The 27,656-nt window shown below is 40.5% G+C and overlaps 1 protein-coding gene across 1 annotated transcript in view; it reads right to left on the reverse strand.

Annotated features, from left to right (window-relative positions):
* The window catches only part of cwc22 (CWC22 spliceosome associated protein homolog), a 96,440-nt gene that overhangs the window by 50,386 nt on the left and 18,398 nt on the right, over nt 1-27,656 (reverse strand). Inside the window, exons 2-5 of the mRNA XM_059966785.1 lie at nt 17,201-19,647; nt 11,165-11,355; nt 6,265-6,332; nt 1,492-1,605 (exon numbers count right to left, since the gene is read on the reverse strand). Of these exons, the coding sequence (XP_059822768.1) occupies nt 1,492-1,605; nt 6,265-6,332; nt 11,165-11,355; nt 17,201-19,647 (2,820 nt within the window). The remainder of the gene's footprint in view (nt 1-1,491; nt 1,606-6,264; nt 6,333-11,164; nt 11,356-17,200; nt 19,648-27,656) is intronic.

The following is a 27,656-nucleotide window of genomic DNA, read 5'->3' on the forward strand; positions in this document are numbered from 1 at the left end:
GTGCCTAAGAGATCATTATGATTGCAGCCTGCTGAAAAGATCCAAAAGGCCCCAAGCTCATTTTAAACCCCATGCTGTTTCACCAATGAACGACTTCTTGCAATGATTGCAGCGCACCATTTAAAAAAAAAGCTGATATACTCTTGATTGAAGGACATTTGATTGTAAATCTATTTCCAGGTATCTTAAAGATTAAATTTGCAGGATGGATTGAAAACTGCATTCACTATTAAAAATCATAGGATAGAATCATATAGAATAAATGGCGATTGGTGTTTTAAAACTCTCTCATGCACTTTAAGTTTCAGAATATTATGCAATTCACATACAGGTGTCCCCTGCTTTACGTAAGTTCTCTTTTATGAAAGACCGACATTAGTAGCTGTTTTCGCTAACCGAAAGAAATCCGAAGAGGATTTTCACTTTTACGAGAAAAGGAGCCCATTTTAAACTTGTGTTTACCCCAAGAAAGACTACTATGATCGTGAAGCCTTGCACAGGCAGGTGTGTGTGCATGCATGTACGTGCCAGTCTTTTTCTACAAATTGGTTTTGGCTAAATCTTCCCTATTCTGGTAAATGAAACTACACTGTACATACATTATTTCTACTTTATATAGACTGTATTTATCATATAATTCCTGTTTTTACACAGTTGGATGTGGAGCATATGCACAATGTTCTGGAATTAACTAATATTTTAGGAATCGGAGCAAAGTCACATTGGATATATTACTTTACCTTCTACTGGATATCCTTGAACAAATTTCTCCAATTTTATTAAGACCAAATGCTATCTGAGAGGGAGGATGAAGCAGTGAGGACTTCAAATCTTTAATCCTGAGACATTAAAAACAGACTTGCATACAAATACAGCTTCAATGAGCAATGCTCAAATTGAACAAGATACAAACACTTAAAAACTAAAATAAATATTACCCATAAGCAGTAAATGTTTGGGAAGCACAAGAATTATTGGTACAGGTTAATTGAAACATCTGCAAAATTACAGATAGCTCCTATGCTGTCAAACCAGGATATGGGTAAGAATGTAGAAGGGGAGAGAAGCTAGCTATAGTTGAACCACAAACTCCAAACATTCGACAGTTTCATAATTGGAATAGCCAATTGTGACGATATGGCCAAGGGCAAGAGAACTGGTTGATCTGTCAATACAGTACAACTCTGACAAACTACTACCCACTGCTTGGAAATCCTGATCATTCTGTGACACCACAAATACTCCCAAAGATTCAGTTTCCTGAACTCAGCAACCACTGGGAAGCTTATATTACGGCATAACATCTTAAAAGTGAATTCAAAATGTGTTACGGTTGAAATTGGAAAAAAATATCCAATTGTACAAAAAAATATGCTAGTCTAGGACCATCAAAATCTTGAGAGTGCAACATTAATATGACGCTACTGAATGTAAGCTACCAGTGAACTGCAGGAACAAATGTTACAGAATGAAAATTGCAAAAGTAAATACCTAGACTGTAAATTTTTATCATTATATCTGCCATTGCTGGATACTCTTCTGTCACAAGCATTCCTGCCTGTATCTCTAGGGGATCTAGAGCGCGACCTTTCACGACCTTTATGCCTGTAAAAGAAAAACAGATTAAACACATTTTCTGAAAACTATAGAAAAGAGTCCTTGACTTCAACTACTTTCAATTGCCTGGCATACAGGATTTCAGACAAACTTGTCGTTATGACCACATACACTTATCACTGAGTTCACTGCTCCATTTTCATCAAAAATTTCTAACTTGCAGGAAAATTAAGCCAACAAAGTGAACTGTTCCACTCAGGATGAAAACTTGGATCTCTGGAGCAGTGGCAACTAGTGTTGTTACTTTGCCAATTCAAGGAAAAACCCTCAACTTCACTTAACCAAATTTACGACCAATACTTACCATATATGTCTCATCTAATGATACTAAGCAACAGAGTTAAAAGAAAAACTTAAAATAGGTTTTAATCGGAGAACTTCTTTAACAACAAGAAAAATCTGCAAGCCAAATAAATATTTTATACAAGAGAAAACACTTGCACAATTTCTTCAAGGGACAAGAAATCAATTTTTATGGAACCAGAGGAAATAGCGGAGGTACTTAATGAATACTTTGCTTCAGTTTGCACTACGGAAAAGGATCTTGGCGATTGTAGGGATGACTTGCAGTGGACTGAAAAGCTTGAGAATGTAGATATTAAGAAAGAGGATGTGCTGGAGCTTTTGGAAAGCATCAAGTTGGATAAGTCACAAGCACTGGATGGGATGTACTCCAGGCTACTGTGGGAAGCGAGGGAAGAGATTGCTGAGCCTCTGGCAATGACCTTTGCATCATCAATGAGGACAGGAGAGGACCCAGAGGACTGGAGGGTTGCGATTGTTGTTCCCTTATTCAAGAAAGGGAGTAGGGAAATTACAGGCCAGTGAGTCTTACTTCTGTGGTTGGTAAGTTGATGGAGTAGATCCTGGGAGGCAGGATTTATGAACATTTGGAGAGGCATAATATGATTAGCAGAAGTCAGCATAGCTTTGTCAAAGGCAGGTCGTTTCTTACAAGCTTGATAGAATTTTTTGAGGATGTGACTAAGCACATTGATGAAAGTAGAACCAGAGATGTAGTGTATATGGATCTTAGCAAGGCATATGACAAGGTACCCCATGCAAGGCTTATTGAGAAAGTACAGAGGCATGGGATCCAAGGGGGCATTGCTTTGTGGATCTGGAACTGGCTTGCCCACAGAAGGCAAAGAGTGGTTGTAGACGGGTCATATTCTGCATGGAGGCCGGTGACCAGTGGTGTGTCTCACGGATATGTTGTGGGACACCTACTCTTCATGATTTTTATAAATGATCTGGATGAGGAAGTGGAGGGCTGTCAAAGGTAACAATGGGACACTGACAGGATGCAAAACTGGGCTGAGAAATGGCAGATAGAGTTCAACCCAGATAACTGTGAGGTGGTTCATTTTGGTAGGTCAAATATGATGGCAGAATATAGTATTAATGGTAAGACTCTTGGCAGTGTGGAGGATCAGAGGGATCTTGGGGTCAGAGGACACTCAAAGCTGCTACGCAGGTTGACTCTGTAGTTAAGAAGGCATATGGTGCATTGACCTTCATCAATCATGGAATTGAGTTTCAGAGCCGAAAGGTAAAGCTGCAGCTATACAGGACTCTGGTCAGACCCTACTTGGAGTACTGTGCTCAATTCTGGTCGCCTCACTATAGGAATGACGTGGAAACCATAGAAAGGTGCAGAGGAGATTTACAAGGATGTTGCCTGGATTGGGGAGCATGCCTTATGAGAATAGGTTGAGTGAATTCAGCCTTTTCTCCTTGGAGCAATGGAGGATGATAGAGGTGTACAAGATAATGAGAGGCATTGATCGTATGGATAGTCAGAGGCTGTTCCCCAGGGCAGAAACGGCTAGCACGAGAGGGCATAGTTTTAAGGTGCTAGGAAGTAGGTACAGAGGAGACGTCTGGGGTAAGTTTTATTTTACGCAGAGTGGTGAGTGCGTGGAATGGGCTGCCGGCAGCAGTGGTGGAGGCGAAAACGATAGGGTCTTTTAAGAAATTCCTGGATGGCTACATGGAGCTCAGAAAAATAGAGGGCTATGGGTAAAGCCTACGTAGTTCTAAGATAGGGACATGTTTGGCACAGCCTTGTGGGCCGAAGGGCCTGTATTGTCCTGTATGTTTTCTATGTTTCGATGTTTTTTCGCAGTTATCATAGTCAAATTAAATATTTGTTGATTTAAAAACTAAGCTCACAGCAAAGGTAATTTCTGTAAATAAAAATGAACACTTGAAAAATTGTTTTGGCCAAGTTCAATAGAATGAAAACATAAGTGATGTTCCATGTTTATTTAATGCAGGTAATCAAACTCTGATTTTCTGAGAACCAATAAGCATTTCAAAGTACCCCTCTCAATTCTTTTTGTCCATAAAGAAAACCATAAAAATTCTGTAAGTCATAACTCTACGTACAAATAGCAAATGGTCCACAGATCTCATCCATCTGACAATGTTCAGTTTTCTTATTAAATAATTTCAGTTTTCACTCGTTCTTTGCTAAAAGTTCAGCATTGAACAAAGCTTGAAGAACTAATTGACATTATTTCTATAATTACCTTAATTTCTGGAATGAATCCCCTTTTTTGTTTCGTCAGTGACTCCTCAGACATGATGCAACAAAATTTTTAATTTTATTCAAGGTTAATGAAAATTTCAAAGCAGCTTTGTCACCAGCTTCAAACTTAACAGTGTCTCCCAATGGTCAGCTACTTTTCCCCACATTATCCATTAGTATCATTAGTTTCATGCTATGTCAATTTGTACTTCTGAGAAAAATAACAAACCTTTGAAATTTTACTTGTTTAAAAGCCTTATAGCTGATCTTAAACTTCCATTATCATATATAGTAAAGCTTTTAATTTCCTTTCCAGCAAATTAATAGTTTGAATATGAAGCTGCAAATTCTTACACATTTGGCTCTATTTGCATCTTCTGGGTTTCAAATCTCTTATGATTTAATGCTGTATCAACAAAATATTGACAATCCAACTGACCTAGAAATAAGCGTTAAATCCAGACTTGAACTGTTTTCAAAAAAAAAATCCCTTTTATCAACTAAGCAAAACAGAGCAAACTAATCCTTTACTGCAGAACCTTTATGCATGTTTTTGTCACTTGACAAAGAAAGTTATTTCACTTTAACTTTCCTTCCATTCTTCAAATTATGCCACATCTAGCAGCGCCCAACTAACCAACTTCAAAGACTAAACCAGGCTACACATCTTCCAAACATATCAAACTGTACATCTCACTGCATTGCTTCACAAGAGTTCTGCAACATCTGACTGCCTAAATTGCCTAAAACACTGCCATTTGTCTTACAGTTCTTACCTATGCTGGTATATCTCCTGCTGGCTTCACCAGTTCTGCAATCAGTTTCTGATTACTTCCCAGCTCCTTTGTCCCCCATTAAAAAGAAACTTGTAATCCTATTTTTTAAATAGGCTTCCGGTTATTCCATCTTAGCTCTTCCTTCAAGAGTCATTGCTGTTAACTTCGTGAGTCAAGCTATGCTTCTTTCCAGATTGTTTCTGCCCTTTCCAACTGTATCCTGATTTTTTTTAAACATGTAGATTCTTTTCAATTCCTTTCTCACTTTCCTTGAGATTTCTGAAGATATTGCTTCCCTTCCTACGCATAAACATCAGACTGCTTTGTATCATATGCTATACTTTAATCCAAATGGCAAAAATTGTGCAATGAAAACGCTCTACTTGTGTTGTAAGAATTTCCTGAATATTCTCTTTCGTTCAATTACAGGCCCTTTCTTCCCCCCCCCCCCCCTCAGACTGCACTGCAAAATTAAAACAAAATTATTTATGAAGTGTTGAACATTTTTCTTTGAACCATAAAAACTTCCTCTATGTGGTTAAGACTGTCCATTTCCACTACTGTCTATATTTGCCTACATCAGTTCTGCCTACATACTGAAGTATCAGAAAATGAGAACAGTGCCTCGTGAAAGTGCAAGTTCTAATTCCTGAAAAGGTCAGGTATATGGTTCTTGTAGCTGCTGCAGTTCATACTTTCAACATATTCATAATCATAGAAAAGGTAACTTTGCACATCAATCAAACACAATAAACAGTGTTGCAATATGAAGCTTACTTGACAAAACTGAAGGAAGAAAAACCCATGGGAACAGAAACATTGAGAGATATCACAGGAAGAATTTTCTCTGGTAAATAGTATTTGCATGATGTACCATTATAAAAAATGCATATAATTCAAATCACTAATTTAACTATTGACTTCAGACAAGGAGAGGCTACTTGAGAATAAATGATATAAGCTATTGTGAAAAGCCTTACAATAAGACAATTAGTATCCTGCTGCATGACTCCAAGGATCCTAGCATGATCCTGACTTGTGATATACATTTTATATACAGAAGTTAGGGGCATTTCATGTGTTTCAAAGTTCTAGCAACCTGCCTGTGATGTGCTAAAAGGTTTATGATAAACTACTCACCCGTTTGATACTCAAATTAAAATAATTAGGCTGGCTCAATAGCTTATTTTACTACAGAAATGGAAAGTATAAGCCAGCAGAAATAAACAAACTTTTTTCCCGTTCAAATTATAGGCACGCAAAATCTGAATCAAAATCTTTGTGTTACATTAAGTTTTGCTTAAGCACAAGCCTAAATAACTCAAGGTCCAACTTTACCTGTGTTCAGGAGAGGAACTTCTTCGACGTGGACTGTGGCTGACTGCCCTCTCCTCGTTTGAGTTAAGCTGAGAAAATAGAAGTAACATTAAGATCATACAAGGAATTAAGCAAATAAGCCATTCTTCTCCAGACGTGATTTCGGTAGCTTTCAAAGCAGAAGTAGAATTCTCAGTTTCTTCCTAAACTGGAGACGGTAGTTTTAAGTTTGGAGTGGCGTGGCACAGGAGGAAAAAATATATAACCGACGAGTTCTGAAACCAAAAAAATATATAAAATCGGGCTGGTTTTAAGAGTGGGGGATGTGGAAGATCTCAGAGCAAGTCATCAGGAAAGGTAGCTGCTCAAAGAATTGGAGCATGGAGGGAGAAATATTGTACAGAGAATCATCAATTATCATTTGTCAACAGTGTTGAGTGATGTTATTAGAAAAAGAGAATAAAAGTTACTGAAGTGGTTTAAACAATTCTGGTCCACAGAAAAAGGATGCTCAACTACTGGTGATGACACTAAATGGAGTGCAAAAGCAAATTGTATAGAGGTGGAGAGTCTGCAGAGGAATATAGATAGGTTAAGTGAGTGGGCCAAGGTCTTGCAGATGGAATACAACATTGGTAAATGCGAGATCATCCACTTTGGAAGGAATACTAGAAGAGCAGATTATTATTTAAATGGTGAGAGATTGCAGCATGCTGTTATGTAGAGGGACTTGGAAGTACTTGTTCATGAATTGCAAAAAGTTGTCTTGCAGGTACAACAGGTTATTAAGAAGGCAAATGGAATGTTGGCCTTCATTGCTAGAGGGATTGAATTCAAGAGTAGGGAGGTCATGCTGCAACTATACAGGGTACTGGTGAGGCTGCACCTGGAGTACTGTGTGTGTTGCTGGTCTTCATACTTGAGGAAGGATATACTAGCTTGAGGCAGAACAGAGGAGGTTCACCAGGTTGATTCCAGAGATGAAAAGGTTAACCTATGAGGACAGAGTGAGTTGCCTGGGACTGTACTCTCTGGAGTATGTTGTGGGGGTGGAACTGGACTCTCTGACGGTGGTGTCTGAAAACAGGATGCTGTCCAAGTTGCATGCCATCTTAGACAATGTCTCCCATCCACTCCATAATGTACTGGTTAGGCACGGGAGAACATTCAGCCAGAGATTCATTCTACCGAGATGCAACACTGAGTGTCATAGGAAGTCATTCCTGCCTGTGGCCATCAAACTTTACAACTCCTCCCTCGGAGTGTCAGACACCCTGAGCCAATAGGCTGGTCCTGGACTAATTTCCACTTGGCATTACTTACTTATTATTATTTAATTATTTATGGTTTTATACTGCTATATTTCTACACTATTCTTGGTTGGTGCGACTGTAATGAAACCCAATTTCTCTCTGGATCAATAAAGTCTGTCTGTTGGGAGTTCAGAAGAATGAGACGGGATCTTATAGAAACATACAAAATTTTGAAAGGGATAGATAAGATAGAAGCAGGAAAATTGTTTCCATTGGTAGGTGAGACTAGAACTAGGGGACATTGCCTTAAAATTCAGGGGAGAAGATTTAGGACAGAGATGAGAAGGAACTGTTTTTCCTAGACAGTGGTGAACCTGTGGAATTCTCTGCGCAGGGAAGCAGTTGAGGCTTCTTCAACTAAGTATATTTAAGATACAGTTAGATAGATTTTTACATAGAAGGGGAATTAAGGGTTATTGGGAAAAGGCAGGTAGGTGGAGCTGAGTTTACAGACAGATCAGCCATGATCTTATTATCATGAACTGCCTTGAGGACATAAAATGTTGGATGCCACAAAACTTCCTACAACTGAATGAAGGCAAGTCTGATGTTGTCCTATTTGGCCCCCCCGACTCTATCAAAGTGATTACCAACAGTCTCGGTAACCTGTCCACCCCCATGTCAAAAACCTTGGTGTGATATTTGATTCCACCTTTAAGTTTGACAAGCAAGTTAACGCAGTAGTAAAACCCAGTTTTTCCAGCTTCATACTATTGCCACAATCAAGGTGTTTCTCTCTTTTAAAGATCTTGAGAAAGTCATTCAAACACTTATATCCTCCCGCTTGGACTATTCCAACTCCCTGTATACTGGGATTAGTCAGTCGTCCCTGTCCTGCCTGCAACTGGTCCAGAATGTCACAGCCAGGCTCCTGACAGGTGCCCAGAAGAGGGACCATATTACTTCTATTCTGGTCTCTCTCCACTAGCTACCAGAATGGTTTAGAATTGATTTTAAGGCTCTCCTGTTTGCTTATAAGTCCTAAATGGGCTGGCCCCCTCCTATATCGCAGACTTTCTAACCCCTTATTCTACTTCCAGGTCCCTCAGGTCAGTTGACTTGGGGCTCCTGGCTGTCCCGTGATCTAAATTTAAATTCAGGGGCGACCATGTCTTTGCTGTTGCAGCCCCTACACTATGGAACAGCATTCCCCTCCCTATCAGATCTGTCCCCTCCATTGACTCTTCAGTCCAGGCTCAAAACTTACCTTTATTCACTAGTGTTTGAATCTTCCTGATGTGACTGATTTTTGGCTTGTGCCAAGACTCATGTGTTTATTTTGTGCCTATAAGCTGAGTGCCTTGATGTTTATATCTGTGTTTCTTGTATTTGTGATTTTAGCTACCTGTTCTGGTTTGTACAGCGCTTTGGTCAACATGGGTTGTTTTTAAATGTGCTTTATAAATAAATTTGACTTGACTTATTGAATGGCGGGGTAGGCTCGATGGGCTGGATGGCCTACTCCTGCTCCTATTTCTTATGTTCTTATGGAGAATACCTCAATCAGTTCCAATACATACCTGGATCGTGGGTAGTGCATCTAATGGACTTGTTACTGATGCAATTAGTTCTCCACCCTTCCCCCGCCCCTTCAATGAAGTAAAGATATTAGCACAGCAGGATAATCATGAATTTAAACTTGGCCATTTCACTAATGATCTGCAGTATCAGTGACAATCCAATGCAAAACAGTGGGCATTGCTGCTGTTGCCAGTGCCATTCTTTGCTGGGGTTTCCAAACAAGTTTGAGTTTATATTCCATAAGATCATAAGATATAGCAGCAGAATTAGGCCAACTGGCTCATTGAGTATCTTCCCCAATTCTGTCAAGCTGATTTCTTTTTATCCCTCTCAAACCCATTCTTCTGGCTTTTTCCCATAACGTTTGATGCCTTGACTAATCAAGAACCTTACCAACCTCTGCTTTAAATATACCCAATGACTTGACTGCCACAGCTGTTTGTAGCAATGAACTCAATAGATCTACCATCCTCTGGATTGAGAAATTCCTGCTGATTTCTGTTCTAAAGGGATGTCTCTCTATCCCGAGGCTGTGCCTCTGGTCCTTAACTGCCCCACAAAAGGAAACATCTTCTTCACATCTATTCTAATTAGGCCTTTCAATACTCCTTAACTTTCAATAAGATACACCCAATTCTTCTCAACACCAGCAAGTACAGGCCCAGAACAATCAAACACTCCACATACATTAAACCTTTCATTCCCAAAATTGTTCTTATGAACATCCTCTGGACCCTCTCTGATACCTTTTTTTTAGATCGAAGCCCAAAACTGCTCACAATACTCCAAGTGTGGTCTGACCAATGCCTAATAAAGCCTCAGTATTACATCCTTGCTTTTAAATTCAAGTCATCCCGAAATGAATGCCAACATTGCATTTGAACTCAACCTTTAAGTTAGCCTTTAGGGAATGCCACACAAGTACTCCGAAGTCCCTTTGCACATATTTCTGAATTGCCTCCCCATTTGGAAAATAGTCTACGTATTTATTCCTTCTACCAAAGAGCACAATCACACACTCCCATCTGCCTCTTTTTTGCTCATTCACTGAATATGCCCAAGTCCTTCTGCAAAATGGGAATAAAGGCACCCTTGTTTATCACTTTTTCCCTCATGCAAGTCAGCCATTCTTCTATTCATGCTAGAACCGTTTTTGAAATACCATGAGCTCTTATTTTGTTAAGCAGCCTCACGTGTGGTACTTTGTCAAATGCCTTCTAAAATTCCAAGTAAACAACATCAATTGACTCTCCTTTATCTATCCTGTCTGTAATTTCCCCTCAGAATTCCAACAAATTTGTCAGACAGAATTTCCCTCTTGAAAATCATGCTGACTTTAGCCTATCTCATCATATGCCTCTGAGTACCCTGAAAACTCATCCCTAATAATGGACTTCAACACTTTACCAGCTACTTATATCAGGTTAACTGGCCTGTAATTTCCTGGCTCTGCCACCCTTCCTCTTAGAGTGCAGTGCCATTTGTAATTTTCAGTCTTCCAGAGTCTAATGATTCTTGATACTAATGCCTCCACAATCTCTTCAGCTATTTCCTTCAGAACCCTGGGGTGTAGTCCATCTGGTTCAGATGACTTATCCACCTGCAGCTTCCTAAACACCTGCTCTATAGTAAAAGCAATGACATTCACTTCTGCCCCCGACACTCTTGAATTTCCAGTATACTGCTGTTATCTTCCACAGTGAAGACTGGTGAAAAATACTCAATTAAGAAAGGATCCAGTGCTCTACTCATTAAGTTAGTCTGCCATTTCTTTCAGAAGAAATAGTCCATTTAGAACAGAGATGAGTAGGAATCTCTGTAGCCAGAGGGTATGAATCTATGGAATTCATTGCCACTAATCGCTGTTGAGGCCAAGTTATTGAGTATATGTAAAGCAGAGTTGATAGGTTCTTGGTTAGTCAGGGCATTAAAGGTTACAAGGAGAAGACAGAGAAATGTGGTTAAGACGGATAACAGGTCAGCCATGATGGAATGGTGAAGCAGACTTGATGGGCTGAATGGTCTAATTCTGGTCCAATATCTTTTGGGTTTTACGGTCTTACATATTAATTGATGAATAACCTTACCTGTATCTGTACCACGCTGCTTTTCATTTTTTGCACAGCTGTACCACTGCTTGCCGCACTTTCCTCACTGTCTGAGCTACTTGAAATCTCTCCACCTCCAATCCTCACAGGATTCTCCAAATTAGCGGGAGCTTCACTGGCAGAGACAATTTCTCTCTCATTCTGAGGAATGTTTTCAACCATTTGTATGCCTGACAAATTTTAAGAGAGTCACAACTATATTTCGGATCATAATTTTAAATGTTTTAAACGAGAATCTCAATCTTCACACACAAGCTACTTAAATAAAAGAGTAAAAATTAGTATATACCTAATTAAACTCTGAAACATACTACAAAATTCAAAGTGCTTATTCTACAATCCCAGCAAAGCATTTCCAATTATGACCAACCAAACTCTGTATAACATTTACCAAAGTATTCTTCAATATTGCGGCTCACTAGAAGGAAAGAGTAGATAACAAAGGTAGTTTTCCTTATTTATATTAATTATATTATATTAACTTTTTTTTAGAAAAGCAGCATCCATAACCAAATTGCAGCTTGGTGCTAATCAACATGCACCTTGCTTTATTGACGCAACAGACACATTACAAAAGACAGATACAAAAGATCTTTAGGGAGCGGTGTCTCAGAAAGGCAGCATCCATTATTAAGGACTTCCAGCACCCAGGGCATGCCCTTTTCTCACAGTTACCATCAGGTAAGAGATACAGAAGCCTAAAGGCACATACTCAGCGATTCAGGAACAGCTTCTTCCCCTCTGCTATCCGATTCCTAAATGGGCATCGAAGCTTTGGACACTACCTCACTTTTTAAAATCTATTCAATATACGCAAATGATTTACTTGTTTATTTATTATGTTTTATTTCTTTTCCTCTCTCTCTACTAGATTATGTATTACATCGAACTGCTGCTGCTGAGCTAACAAATTTCACATCACATGCCGGTGATAATAAACCTGATTCTGCTTCCGATTCTGAGACAGATAGAATTCAAAACATATCGATACGTGAGGGTTCCTTAAGGAATAGTCTGGGGGGGGGGGGGGGGGAGGATGTTGCGTGGATAAGCTCCCACTACCTATCAAATGCTCTCAATGCGTACATCTCAACTAGCCTCTGACAACCAAGTCCTGCTCCTGACCTTCATGTATTTCATGTGTGGCATAGATAAAAAGCCCGGCAGAACTGGCACCTTAAAACCAGTTGCTCAAGGATATGGAGCTCGTCAGCCTTGGCTGCTTGTCTAAGAGAAGGAAAACAGTGACCTCAAAACTCAACTGCCTCATGGGTTATACCAGGCATGGGCAAACTACGGCCCGCGGGCCATATGCGGCTCATTAAGCTTTTTAATCCGGCCCGCAGAACTTGATGAAATTATATTAATAAACCTTGTTAACGTTTTCTCCCCGCAATTCTGGCGTTTTCCCAATAGATGACGCATTCTATATACATTGACCTTTGTTGAGGTGCAGCGTATTACTCCACATTTGCGCTTTACTTTGTGACCTTGTGGCGACCCATTTCCTGGCACATCTGAACCGGCTCACAATTAGCCAGCATTCCGGCTAAGGGAGATAGCCTGCGGGGATTTGCGAGCACAGAGCTCCGCATACCGGCACGCTCTCCCTGCTTTGTCATTCTGCGGGTCATTGTTGAGTTTTGGCACCGGGGACAATTGAATAAGAAGGAGCAGGACAAGTAGACCTGCATCTCCTACCGTTTTTGAAATAAAGAGAGTCAGGAGGAGAGTGATGATGATAATATCTTGAAGGATAACAGAATTTTCAGTGCTTTAAAATAATAACTGTTACTATTAAAAAAAGCTGTATTTTATTAATTTTCAGTGTTTTAAAAGTCATTTCAATAAATAGCTAAATACCATGGGACTTCAAAGACAGATATTTTGTTGTAATGCATTTGTTCATTTTCAATTGAAATTAAAGCACGTTTTCTACATATCCCATGATATTTTATTTTCTCTTATGAGGTGTATTACCAAAACACTCCGTCCATCTGCTCCTGGTCCGGCCCCCCTGTCAAATTTTAGAACCCTTTGTGGCCCTCAAGTCAAAAGTCTTGCACATTGATTATAGACAGCTAGGAGCTACATCCATGGGAGACTTAGATCCGCTCAAATTTGCCTACCACCACAATAGGTCCACATTCACTTAACCCTGGAACATCTAGACAGCAAATTTTCATACATCAGGATGCTCTTTATGGGCTACAACTCGGCAGTCCATACTATCATCCCCTCAAGACTAATCAATAAGCTTTAAGACCTTGGCCTCAATGCATTCTTGTGCAATTGGATCCTCCATTTCCTCACTTGTAGAACCCAGTCAGTTGGAAACAACAACTCCTCCATAATCTCCATCAGTACAGGTGCACCACAAGCCTGTGTGCTTAGCTACACGCTGTACTTGCTTTACACTTATGACTGTATGGCTAAGCACAACTCCAATGCCACATTCAAGTTTGCTGATAACACCGTCATAGGTCAAATCAAAGGTGGTGAAGAATCAGCAAACTCTCACTCAATGTCAGCAAGACTGAAGAGCTGATTATTGACTTCAGAAGGAGAAAACAAGAGATCCATGAGCCAGTCCTCATTCGAGGATCAGAGGCAGAGATGGTCAGGAGCTTTAAATTCCTCTGAGTCATCATTTTGGAGTACTATTCCTGGGTCCAGCACACAAGTGCAATTACGAAGGCAGTACAGAGTGCCTCTAGTTCCTTAGAAGTTTGCAAAGATTTAACATGACATCTAAAATTTTGACAAACTTCTTTAGATAAGTAGTGGACAGTATATTGACTGGCTGCATCACAGCCTGATATGGAAATACCAATGCCTTTTAAGGACACTTCATCTCATGTTCTTGATATTTATTGCTTATAATAATTATTATTTCTTTTTGTATTTACATAGGTTGCTTTGCACATTGGTTGTCTTGTTGATATGGTCTATCATTGATTTTATTATGATTACTGGATTTATTGAATATTTTCACAAGGAAATGAATCTCAGGGTTGTCTATGGGGATGTATATATACTTTGATAATAAATTTACTTTGAACTTTGACCACAACCAACTGATAGGTAAAAGAGAATTAGATAATACAGGCAACACCTTGCTTCATGGAGGTTTGTGTTTCTAGAAAGTGGTTCATGTCCCTATTTTCTGTATTGCAAATCCACTTCATATGTGCATGGATCAAGAAATGTAAGTTGAAAAAGAAAAAAAATATATTACTTTGTTTATTTCTACTGCCAAATCCCTCCCTACACCACCACACGTGCATACACATTTCTTGAGAGTGAATGTTACTTTGTATCTCAAATTTTTGGGTAGTGACTTGTAAATTTTGCAAGGAATTATTGATGTTTCAAGTTGAAACACTGTTTTAGAGCAGATGCAGAGTTTCAATGTGCAATAGCAGCAACACCTTCTTCCCACAGATGCTGCTTGGCCCATAGAACATTACAGCACAGAAACAGGCCTTTTAGCCCTTCTGGGCTCTGCCGAACCATTTTTCTGCCTAGTCCCACTGACCTGCACCTGGCCTATATCCCTCCATACATCTCTCATCCATGTACCTGTCCAAGCTTTTCCTTAAATGTTAAAAGTAAGCCCGCATTTACAACTTCACCTGGCAGCTCATTCCACACTCCCACCACTCTCTGTGTGAGCCCCCCCCATGTTCCCTTTAAACTTTTCCCCCTTCACCCTTAACCCATGTCCTCTGGTTTTTTTCTCCCCTAGCCTCAGTGGAAAAAAGCCTGCTTGCATTCACTTTATCTACACCTATCATAATCTTATATACAGGCCAGTCCCCGGGTTACTTTCCAATCCTGAGTCCATCTTTAAGTCGGAACAAGTACATCCGGTATTATTTAGCGCCAGTTAGTCAAATGTTTGTCTTAGTATATAGAATATATTTTACCTTTCTATGCATATAAAACACTTAAGAAACATATGTATTCCCATAATTGAACCACTGCATTGCTTAGTAATAATTGTAGCTTTCATTGGGGCAGGGCTTTCCACATGCTCCATTATTCTCACTTTATTTTTTATCCTTTAAAATTGTTCCAATTGTTGACCGACTGTAGCCTAATGGTTTTTCAATGACCGATGGCGTTTCACCTCTTTCCAAATGCTTTATTATTTTCACTTCATTTTTAATCACAATCGCTTCCCGTCAATGGAACAGAAATACTGTGGGCGGCGAGTCCCCAGCTCCGCTGGCTTCCGAGGTCCACTAGGTCCTAAAGACCACTGCACTGAGACAGGCTAAATGGGACAAGTGGGGGCTGTGCTGGGTTTGGGTATTTCCTCCTCCACAATATTCCATGTTTGAATTTAAACTGGAGGTGGCAGTGTTTTTTTTTAAAACGAGGTCGAGTTGTGAGCTTGACATCAACCCGGCACGGGTGGTACGGGAATCTCTGGATCGACATCAACCCGGCACGGGAGTGGTCTCTCACTAGATCGAACTCAGGAACCTCCGTTCTCCAGCCCAATGCTGATCTCAATATGCCATTAGCCAACCGGAACGGGGGGGGGGGTCAGGGTGAATCTTACTAAGAAAAATTTAAGCCAAATACAAAGTCAAACACTCAACACAGTGTCAACGACAACGATTTAAAATGGCAGTCGGCATCATGATCCGACTTAAAATGGCGTACGGCGTTCTTCCTCGGTTCATAAGTACGAGTTGTCCATAAGACGGACATTCATAACTCAGGGACTATCTGTACCTCTATCAAGTCTCCCCTCATTCTTCTATGCTCCAGGGAATAAAGTCCTAACCTATTCAACCTTTCTGGATTACCCACTGAGTTTCTTACTGCAAACCAGAGCTCAAGTAAGCAGATATATTCAAGATGAAGAGCCTCAGATACTTCAGCTATAGGTGATACTGCACAAGAATGGTTTCAATGGGCTGACTGACCTACTCCTGTTGCTGGTTCTAACATTAGGAGTCCAAAGGTGCAGCTCAAGGTCAGATGTGAAAGGATCTGATCTCCTGTCCTCCGTGTTACAGACTTCCATTTTGCAATATGCAAGCATGGGTCTTGTCAACGTCCATGCAACACACTGACCTATATAAAACTACTACCTGACAATCCCTGAAGAGGAGTGATGGAGCTGGTGGAGCTGCTGCCTCACTAATCCATTGACCCAGGTTCAGTCCTGACATTCAGAACTGTCCTAATCAAAGTTTGCACATTCTCCCTGTTGCCATGCAGATTTCCTCCAGCATCTCTAGTTTTCCCCACATCCCAAAAGTGTATTAGTAGGCTCATTGACCTTTGTAAATTGCCCAAAGTGACTGAAAGCATCTGCATTAAGGTGATGGAAATACAGGGGAAATAAGATTGGCGTTAATGGTTGCTTGAAGGTCATTGTGGACTCCATGTTTTTGTGTGGCATTATTTTAAGTTTTTGCAACATAAATCCTCTGCAACTAGTTTAGTGTTACCCCACAGAATGTCTAATTTGTTTGAAGCTTAAACAGTAGGTTATAGTTTCAAAAAAAAGAAACTTGTTGAGAGTCGTCTCAGACTTCTGTGGGGTTAAGATTCTTGTTGCAAATGCTTAAAGTCCTACCACACCTAAACACCAAGTCCGCAATCACAAGTACCCATTTACAAAGAGGAATGGGTATGAGAAAGACATTTTTCCTGTTGGAATAACTCTCAACAATTCTGTATTAATTCTTTAAACAAAAATATAAATACCATGATCATTAAATAAAAATAGCCAAATATTCAAAATGTACTGAAATGCAGTAGTGAAACACTTGAGAAAAGGTTCAGTAATTACACTTCTGAAATAACTCCTACGTAAGTTATCATTTGCATTTATGTGGTACCACAACCAAGTCATGTAGCTCACTCTGATGCATAGAATTTTTTTATTGTACCAATAAATTTTTAAAAAATAAGTCTATTTTTAAAGGGGGTAGATTTTCAGTTACAAAAGTAAGCTTAATTTGTAGAATGACATATCCAAAATCACTATACCTGATTTGTCCCTTGATTTTCTGCTCTCTTCATCCTGTTCTTTGGGTGAAGATGACCGAGAATGTCCCGATAGCTTCCTCAAACTTGAAACTGGGCTACATGACTTGGATTTCATCTTCCGAGGAGGTGCACCTGGACTCTCAGATCCGGATCTAGATCCAGAACCATCCCTCCTCTCAGAGGAAGATGACCGTGGCCTTTTTTTCTGAGGATACTTTGGTTCCTTTCCATCGATACTTTCTAAAATTGGACTCTGTTGTCTTTGACTGGATACATGTGGACTTTGGATATTTGAATTATCACCTCCCAGATCAGATGACAAAGTACTGTCAGGTTCTTTATTTTCAGGACTTATTTTTTGACTGCTCCTTTCATCTATTTTTTCAGTGTCTGACAGAAACTTTCCACTTTTTTGAGAACTGGGTGTAACCCGAACTGGGGAAGATTCTGATGCATTGGAGTCATGTTTTTTTTCACTTGAAGATACTCCATTAGGACTCTGTATTTCCCTTTCAGGTGACTGATTTCCATACATTTGATCACACGAACTTGGGAACTGGGATTGGTCTTGGTCCTGCAGAGGACTATGACTCTGAGAAGGGATTTTTCCAGTACTATCTGCAGGACAAAGCACCCTTTTTTCATCTGATGACTGAAAAGCTTCAAACCTGTCTTTGTTACCATCAGGTTCTGTTCTCCCACTATCATCAAGTGCTGATAATGGTGACTTCTCAGAATTAAGACCATGAAGTAATATCCGCTGCTCTAAATCAGAGCCGGGCTTATCTTTGCTCTCTTCTTCACTGGATGTTGAAGATGACGAAGATGATGAGGATGAGGAAGAGGTAGAAGAGGAAGAAGAGGAAGACGATGATGAAGACGATGATGAGGAGGAGGTGGAAGATGATGTACTGGACGATCTTCGTCTTGAACTTGCAGAAGAATTTCTACTTCTGTTTTTTTTACCTTTCTTTTTACTTCTTGATTCTTCGTTGCTAATATTTGCAGGCAAATCTTTCTCCAAACTTGTAGGAGAGACAGTAAGAGATCTATTACTTGTGGAATGTATATTCTCGGACCAATTTTGTGTCCCTTGGTCAGGACTTGGTTCATGGCTACATTCTTCCTGGTTTGTAGGAGCTTTACTTTCTTCCAGACAATCTGGACGTACCATTCTGCTTTTCTGAAAATCAGTAATTTCATCATGTGATGATCTGGGACTTTCTATCTCTGATTTGTGTGTTTCTATTGCACTTGAATGCGGTGAAGCATCAGGTTTTTGTTGCTGTGCTTGAGGAGTACATTCACGATCATCACCTCTACTTCTGGAGGAGACACTTGGAGAATTTTGTTTTGTACTTTCAGGACTGTTATTTCGGGAACATTCTCCAACAGAGCATACTTCAGATTGTTTGGTGCTTGGCTCATTACTATCTGGACTTTCAGAAGCATTACCTCTTCCCTGTGTAACAATACATTCTTCTTTCCTTCTCTCTGGTTCAGATTCTACTGTTTTGCTATTTTTCTGAGATTTGTTTCTTATATTTGAAGAATGTGAATCAGGACTCTTGGAACTTTTATGACCTTCTCTGTGAGGACTGTGAGATGAGCTATCTGATCTTCGATGCCTACTCTTCCTGATTTTCTCCTTTGAATCATGACTAGAATGGAACTGCCTTGATCTTGAAGGACTATAGCTTCTTGAACGTGCTCGACGAGTACTTTCTTCTGCCTGTAAACTTCTCCTGCTACTGGATGGACGCATTTCCTTAGATCTTTTGTCCTTACTTTCTGGACTTCTTTTGTGACTGTCAGCCTTCTCTGATCTAATACTATATTTTGAAGTTGTAGCCTCTTTCCTTGATGACCAGCGAGGACTTCGGGAAGTGGATCTGCATTCCCGCCTTTGGTGTCTGGGTGAAGAGCTATTAGATTTTCTTCTGCGTCTTCTATTCCTATCATCCCCAGTTTTACTCCTTGAATCTGGACTGTACCTTCGCCTAAACTCTTGAGGACTATGACTTCTTGAAGGTTCTTTCCAAGAAGGTTCTGGTGAACGGCGCCTTCTGACACTCTCTGGCCTTCTTTCCTTTGACCAGCTTGATTGTTTGGTATCTGAATGCCTTTCTTCTCTGAAGGTTAGCTTTTCATCTCTTCTGTCTCGATTAGATGCCCTCACCCGGTGGTCCCCATGTGAGGAAGTTCTCTCTCTTCTCTCAGAGTGCTTTTCTTCTTTTCTCCTCCTGGTATTTCTGGGTGATTTTCCCCTTTTCTTCTCGAGACTTGATGAAGAACTCCCACTACTGCTTCCTGTACTACCACTGCTGCTGCTGCTGCTACTGCTGCTGCTACTTCCACTTGAATTGCTTGAACTGCTACTGGAAGAGCTGTTACTACTGCCGCTGCTGCTGCTGGATGAGCTGGAATCACTGTCACTGCTGCTGTCTCTGAAAAGAGAAAAGAGAAATTTGAGAACTCGCTATAACCACTTGAAATTTTCTTGTAATAACTTTTAAAATTTTATGTTTTTCCTCAACAATTATTCATTTTGGTCACAATGGACTAGCATCACAGTCTGACATACAATAAAATCTAACTGCTCCTAAAATGAGCCTGACTCAAATCCTCACTAACCTAATTGGCAGTACTATTTTCAGCTAATCCATTATATCATTGAATATTTTAGAACATGGCTAAAATACTATACAAAAACATGACTTCTAGCCCAACTAGCACAAACACTGGGGTTTTATTGGTCATCAAAGCTATCAGGGTTGAAATGGAATTGGCACTTCCACAATGTGCCTTTCAGCCATACAAGTTTTGATCTTCAGCAAAGCCTCAACAGTTTTCCCAGTTTTCTGCTGTGTTCTTTCATTCATTTAACACACTGACAATGAGCATCTGCCATCCATCCCAGATCACCAAAGAATGTATTAAGTTAAATATATATCCAACAAACAAGAAAAAACGTCACCCCCCAAAGGATAATAAGGCATTAAGACATAGGAGACATTAGACCACTCAATGTATCAAGCCTGCTCCACCATTCCATCATGGCTGATTTATTATCCCTCTCAAATCCACTCTCCTGCCTTCTCCCCATAACAGACTAATTAAAAAAACAATCAACCTCCACTTTAAACATGCTCAATGACTTGGCCTCCACAACCATCTGTTGCAATGAATTTCTCAGATTCACTACACTCTGACAAAAGAATTTCCTCCTCATCTATTTTAAATGGACACCCCTCTATTCTGAAACTATGCCCTCTTGTCCAAGGCTCACCCACTACAGGAAGAATCCTCTCCACATCCACTTTAACTGGGGCTTTCAATCTTCAAAAGGTTTTAATGTAATTCCCACCCACCCCCACCACAAATCTTCCAAACTCCAGCGGGTACAGGCCAGAGCCATGAAACACTCCTGGGTTAACCCTTTTAAACCCAGAATCATTCTTGTGAACAACCTCTGAGCCCTTTCCTGTACCAGTCCATCTTTTCTTTGACAATGGGCCCAAAATTGTTCACAAAACTCCAAGTGCTGTCTGCCCAATGCCTGAAAAAGCATCACATCCTTCTCTTATATTCTAGTCCTGTCAAAATGAATGGTAACATTGCATTTGCCTTCCTTACTACCAACTCAATCTGCAAGTTAACCTTTAGGGAATCCTGTACAAGGACTCCCAAGTCGCTTCACACCTATGATTTTTGAATTTTCTGCCTGTTCAGAAAATCATCCACACATTTATTCTTTCTACCAAAGTGCATGACCATACACTTTCCCTACGTTATATTCCATATGCCATTTATTTGCCTCTTCACCCAATCTGTTTAAGTACTTCTGCACACTCGATATGTTCTCAACACTACCTGCCCCACAACCTACCTTTATGTTCTCTGCCAACCTGGCCACAAAACCATCAATTCCATTATCTAAATCACTGACGTATAACTTGAAAAGAAATGGCCCCAATACCAACCATTGCAAAACACTGCTAATCATCCTCAGCCAAACAGAATAGGCCTCTATAATTCCCCTTACTCCACCATAATACTGATACATCAGACTTCAGCTTCTTCTTCTCAACTGTGAGTGAATTCTCTCATATTATAGAAATATAGCAACATAGAAAACCTACAGCACAATACAAGCCCTTCGGCCCATAAAGTTGTGTGGAACATGCCCCTGCTTTAGAAATTACTAGGCTTACCCATAGCCCTCCATGTTTTCTAAGCTCCATGTACCTATCCAAAAGTCTCTTAAAAGACCCTACCTTATCCGCCTCCATCACTGTTGCTGGCAGCCCGTTCCACACACTCACCACTCTGAGGAAAAAAACTTACCCTGACATCTCCTCTGTACCAACTCCCCAGTACCTTAAATCTGTGCGCTCTTGTGGCAACCATTTCAGCCGTGGGAAAAAGCCTCTGACTATCCACAATCAATGCCTCATCATCTTATACACCTCTATCAAGTCACCTCTCATCCTCCATTGCTCCAAGGAGAAATGGCATAGTTCACTCAAACTATTCTCATAAGTCACCCTTTCTATGGTTTCCACATCCTTCCTGTAACGAAGCAACCAGAACTGAGCACAGTACTCCAAGTGGGGTCTGACCAGGGTCCTATATAGCTGCAACATTAACTCTCAGCTCCTAAATTCAATTCCACGATTGATGAAAGCCTATACACCGTACGCCTTCTTAACCAGAGTCAACCTGCGCAGCTGTTTTGAGCGTCCTATGGACTTGGACCCCAAGATCCCTCTGATCCTCCACACTGCCAAGAGTCTTACCATTAATACTATATTTTGCCATCATATTTGACCTACCAAAATGAACCACTTCACACTTATCTGGGTTGAACTCCATCTGCCACTTCTCAGCCCATTTTTGTATCCTATCAATGTCCCGCTGTAACCTCTGACATCCTTCCCCGCTATCCACAACACACCCAACCTTTGTGTCATCAGCAAATTTATTAACCCATTCCTCCAATTCTTCATTCAGGTCATTTATAAAAATCACAAAGAGTAAGGGTCCCACAACAGATCCCTGAGGCACACCACCGGTCACCCACCTCCATGCAGAATATGACCCGTCTACAACCAGTCTTTGCCTTCTGTAGGCAAGCCAGTTCTGGATCCACGAAGCAATGTGAATCTTGATGTCTCCTTGGATCCAATGCTTCCTTACTTTCTCAATAAGCCTTGCATGGGGTACCTTGTCAAATGCCTTGCTGAAATCCATACACACTACATCTAATGCTCTTTCTTCATCAATGTGTTTTGTCACATCCTCAAAAAATTTGATTAGGCTCGTAAGGCACGACCTGTCCTTGGCAAAGCCATGCTGACTATCCCTAATCATATTATACCTCTCCAAATGTTCATAATTCCTGACTTTCAGGAACTTCTCCATGAACTTACCAACCAATGAAGTAAGACTCACTGGTCTATAATTTCCTGTGCTATCTCTACTCCCTTTCAAGTCAAATCAAGTACAGGCTCTCCTCTTGTAGGCTTATTTACATATTGTGTCAATAAACCTTCCTGAAGACACCTAACAAACTCCACCCCATCTAAACCCCTCACTCTTGGGAGATGTCAATCGATACTTGGGAAATTAAAATCTCCTATCACAACAACTCTGTTATTATTATACCATTCCAGGATCTGTTTTCCCATCTGCTCCTCAATATCCCTGTTACTATTGGGCAGCCTATAAAAAAAACACCCAGTAAAGTTATTGACCCATTCCTGTTCCTAACCTCCACCCACAGAGACTCCAAAGACAATCCCTCCATGACGTCCACCTTTTCTGCAGCCATGACACTATCTCTATGATCACTTTCTCCTTAGGGTTGCTTTACTTTAAGCTCCTAAGTCAAATCTCATTCATGTAATTAAAATAATGGTGAAACAAAGTAGCTTCGATGACATTACAGAGGTTTTGAGAAATCCATTCCTGATACCAAATTTCCTTCAATGGATCTACTTACACAAGAGTTTAAAATCTAAGCTGCAGTGGTGGGATAGTAACTTAAGTATTTTTCATTCCATTTTTTTGGCCACTGAAGCATTCAATTCGTTATAATCGATTCTTCAAGATATTGTTCTCCAGCTTTTCTCTCACACATGCTCCATCACCAAACCTCTACTGTTTTTACATTTTGGTCTAATTTATTTTCATAATATATCTTCACTTTTTTTTATTGCTTGTTAGTAGTTCTTTATTGCTTTTTAAGGTTTTCCCAATCTTCCAGTGTCCTACTACTATTAGTATGAGCATGCATGAGCTTTCTGTTTGATGTATTCTTTTATTTCAGGACTTACTCTCCCCATCCTTACTGTCCTTAATATTTAATTGGAATACACTTTTTTAAAGAACTATAAAAAATTTTTTAAAGGTCTTCCACTGTTCCTCAACTGTTCCACCATACAGCCCGTGATCCCAGTCTACTGTGGAGAGTTCCTCCCTCATCCCATTGTATCTCCCTTATTTAGGCATAATACTAGTTTTAGATCATTTTATTACATCCTCCATTTCTATGAGAAATTCAATCATACTATGATCACTCTTTACAACTGGATTCCCAATTACAAGATCATTAATTTTTATCTGTCTCATTGTACAGGACCAGACTTAAGATAGCATTTTCCCATTAGTTCAATGACATTTTGTTCAAAAATTCACCACCAGATGCATTCCATCAAGCTCCCCATGCATGCACGAGAAATTTCTTGGTATATTTCCCATGCTGCAGCAAGCAGGCCTCTGACACTGTCTGGCTCTGTGGCTCAGAAGAGGAGTGCTCTCGTAATTACTTGCACTGACAACACGTTCCACACTCTCACCACCATGAGTAAAGAAGCTTCCCGCATGTTTTCCATAACCAATGACTTCTAGTTGTCTTACACAACCTCAGTGGAAAAAACCTGCTTGCATTTACCTGATCTTTCCCCCTCAAGATTTTGTACACTTAATCAAACCTCTCCTCAATCTTCTACGTCTTGGGAATAAAAGTCTAACCTATCCAATTGTTTCTTGTAACTCATCCTTCAATACAGGCAACATCCTTGCAAATTTTCCCTGAACTCTTTCAATCTTATTTACATCTTTCCTGTAGGTACATGACCAAAATTATACACAACACTACAAATGAGATCTCACCTATGTCATACACCACTTCAACATAACCTTCCAACTCCTGTAACACTGGACAACAAAAATTTTGATACCCGAATACTTTTGAGTGTACTTTATGGATTTTGGGCTGCTGATCATGAAAATCACCATTAAATTTTCCTATCACACACCGTTTTTTGTAAGCGCTTTTATTTGTTTTTTTTTAATTCAAAGTTCAAGTCAATTAAAATGTTGCCCACAATGTAAGCTGTAAAGTTTTCTATCTTGTCCAGGCATGCCAAGGCATGTTTAGACAGGGGGGATGCTGCATGGCAGGACAGTTTGTGCAAAGTCTATAAAAGCATCACACACAGACCGTTCTAAGTATTGTGTTTACATGCATCTCGTTTTGTGATCACGTTGATGTGCATTCTCTATGTGCATTGCATATTGTGTGTACTCATTATAATAAACTGATTGTATTTTTGTTAAGTATTTGTGATAGCAAAATGTCTCGCCAATGTTGCAAAAGCCATGATGCTTTAGGTTATATTTGTGGCAAGTAGATGCTTAAATTTCAAAGACAGATCATGAGTACTCCTATTAAGAAAGCCTATGTGCTCTACCTTGGGTATAACATTAGTGCCCAAGACAAAGCCTGGGCTCCTCACATTTGTTGCATTTCCATTTAGACTTGCCCATTGCGGTCATGGAGAACTGGAATCCATTAATGCTGGCTAATTATTGTTGGATACTTAAGTGAGAAGCCTCAGACACTGAGTACAAATGAAAATTATCAAAACATTTTTGGCTTGGTTGAGCTATTTCTAAGCATCAGCACTGTTAGGCAAGTAAACACATTATGGTCAATAGAAGTTAATTTCTTGTTTTTCTAAATTCCTACATGATACAAGTGGTATGAAATTATATTTGTGTTTGGATCAAAGCAATCTATCATGGCAAGTTTCTGAGGAAGCCTCAATTTCAAACAAATTTGTTGTTCAGTGTAATCAATACTTTGATATATGAAGGCCAATATATTTCTATCTACCTGTGACACCACTTTCAATGAATTATGTATATACAAAGAGAAAACCTACAGCACAATACAGGCCCTACGGCCCACAAAGCTGTGCCAATTTTCCAAGCTCCATGTAGCCATCCAGGAGTCTCTTAAAAGACCCTATTGTTTCCGCCTCCACCGCCGCCACCAGCCCATTCCATGCACTCAACACTTTCTGCATAAAAAAAACTTACCCCTGACATCTCCTCTGTACCTACTTCCAAGCACCTTAAAACGGTGCCCTCTCTTGCTAGCCAATTCCCAGATCCCTTTTTTCTACCATACTCCTCAGTGCCCTACTGCTCACTGTCTAAGAACTATTGTGGCTAGTTCCCCAAAGTGCAACTCCTTATACTTATCTGCATTACATTCCATCTGCCATTTTTCAGCCCACTTTTCCAGCTGGTCCAGATCCCACTGCAGGGTTTGATCGTCTTCTTCCCTGTCCACTGTACCAATCTTGGTGTCACCTACAAATTTGCTAATCCAGTTTACCACATTATCATCCAGACTGTTGATATAGATGTATAACAACAGATCAATTCCTGCGGCACTCCACTAGTCATATTCAACCATCTACTCCCCACTCTCTGACTTCTCCTGCAAAGCCAATGTCTTATCCAGTTTACGACCTCATCTTGAATGCCAAGCTACTGAACCTTCTTGACCAATCTCCCACGCGGGATCTTGTCAAATGCCTTGCTGAAGTCCACGTAGACAACATTCAGTGTCTTGGCTTCATCAACTTTCCTGGTAACTTTCTCGAAAAACTCTAAGATCAGTTTGACATGATCTACCACATACAAAGCTGTGCTATACTAAATCAGTCCCTGTCGATCCAAATACTCATATATCCGATCTCTTGGAAAATTTTCCAATAACTTTCCCACCACAGATGTTAGGCCCATTGGCCTATAATTTCCTGATTTATTCTTAGAGCCTTGCTTGAACAGTGGAACACCATTAGCACTCCTCCAATTCTTTACTTGTCACCAAGGATGATTTCAAGATGGCGGCAGCGGAGGTGGGAGAAACACAGCGTGAGAACCGTCTCTTCCAAAGCAGGTTGGACAAGATCTCAAGGATGAAAGTGTGTTTCCTGGGAGCCCGCCTTCGCCTGCGACGTCTGCTCGCAGCCCTTCACCACCACACCCAGGCTCAGCAGCCACCACTGCTGCCACTCCAGCCCAGGCCCAGGCCCTGCTGCTCCATCCCCGGTGACCCCACCACAACATCCAGCCTGGAGCACGGCACAGCGAAACACCCCAGGTCCAGCTGACCCGGCTGGTAGCACCTGGTAAGGGTCCCTTGTTCAGGGTTATGAGCGATGACCAATGGCGGACCCAGTAGGAGACTGGTGGGGAAGGCGGAAGAGCTACAACCTTGGACGACAAAGGTTGCTTTGCAAGCAGATGGTCTACCAAGAAGAGAGGTGGTGATCTCTTTAAACTCACCCGGCAGAAGGCAAAGGCAAGCCACTGCTGTAACCTGCCAAGTACATGATTTCCCAATATGTCAGTCTCAATAAAGGATCAAAACAACGATGTTAACGACAAGTGTCGGGACAGAGCAGCGTGGAGGGAAATCGTCCACCAACTGGAAAATCCAGATGCAACCTAACGACGATGGAGTCCTGCAACTTCTACACTTGCCTCCCACAGAATCTGAGGGAGCATTTTGTCAGGCCCTGGAGATTTGCCCACCCTGATTTACCTCAAGATAGCAAACACGTCTTCCTCTGTAATCCATATAAGGTCCACAATCTCACAGCTAATTTGCTTTACTTTTTATAGACCGCATCTTTAAGTAGTAAAGTAGTAATCTCCAGGCATAGATTACCATTCTGATCCTCCCGAGGACCAATTTTGTCCCTTGCAATCCTTTTGCTTTTAACTTAACTGTAGATGCCTTTAGGATTCTTCTTCAATTTATCTGCCAGAGCAACCTCCTGCCTTCTTTTAAATGTCTAGATTTCTTTCTAAGTGTTCTCTTGCATTTCTCGTTCTCCATAAGCACCTCATTTGTTCCTACCTGCCTACTAAGCAACTTTCTTTCTTAACCAGGACCTCACAATCTCTCAAAAAACCAAGGTTCTCTAAATCTATCATTCTTGCCTTTTATTCTGACAGGTAAATACAAGCTTTGTACTCTCAATATTTCTCTTTTGAAGGTCTCCCACTTACCAAGTACACGTTTGCCAGATAACAGCCAGATCCTTTCTGATACCATCAAAATTGGCCTTTCTCCAATTTAGAATCTCAA

Source organism: Hypanus sabinus, chromosome 4 (assembly GCF_030144855.1).
Source record: "Hypanus sabinus isolate sHypSab1 chromosome 4, sHypSab1.hap1, whole genome shotgun sequence".
Lineage (NCBI taxonomy): Eukaryota > Metazoa > Chordata > Chondrichthyes > Myliobatiformes > Dasyatidae > Hypanus > Hypanus sabinus.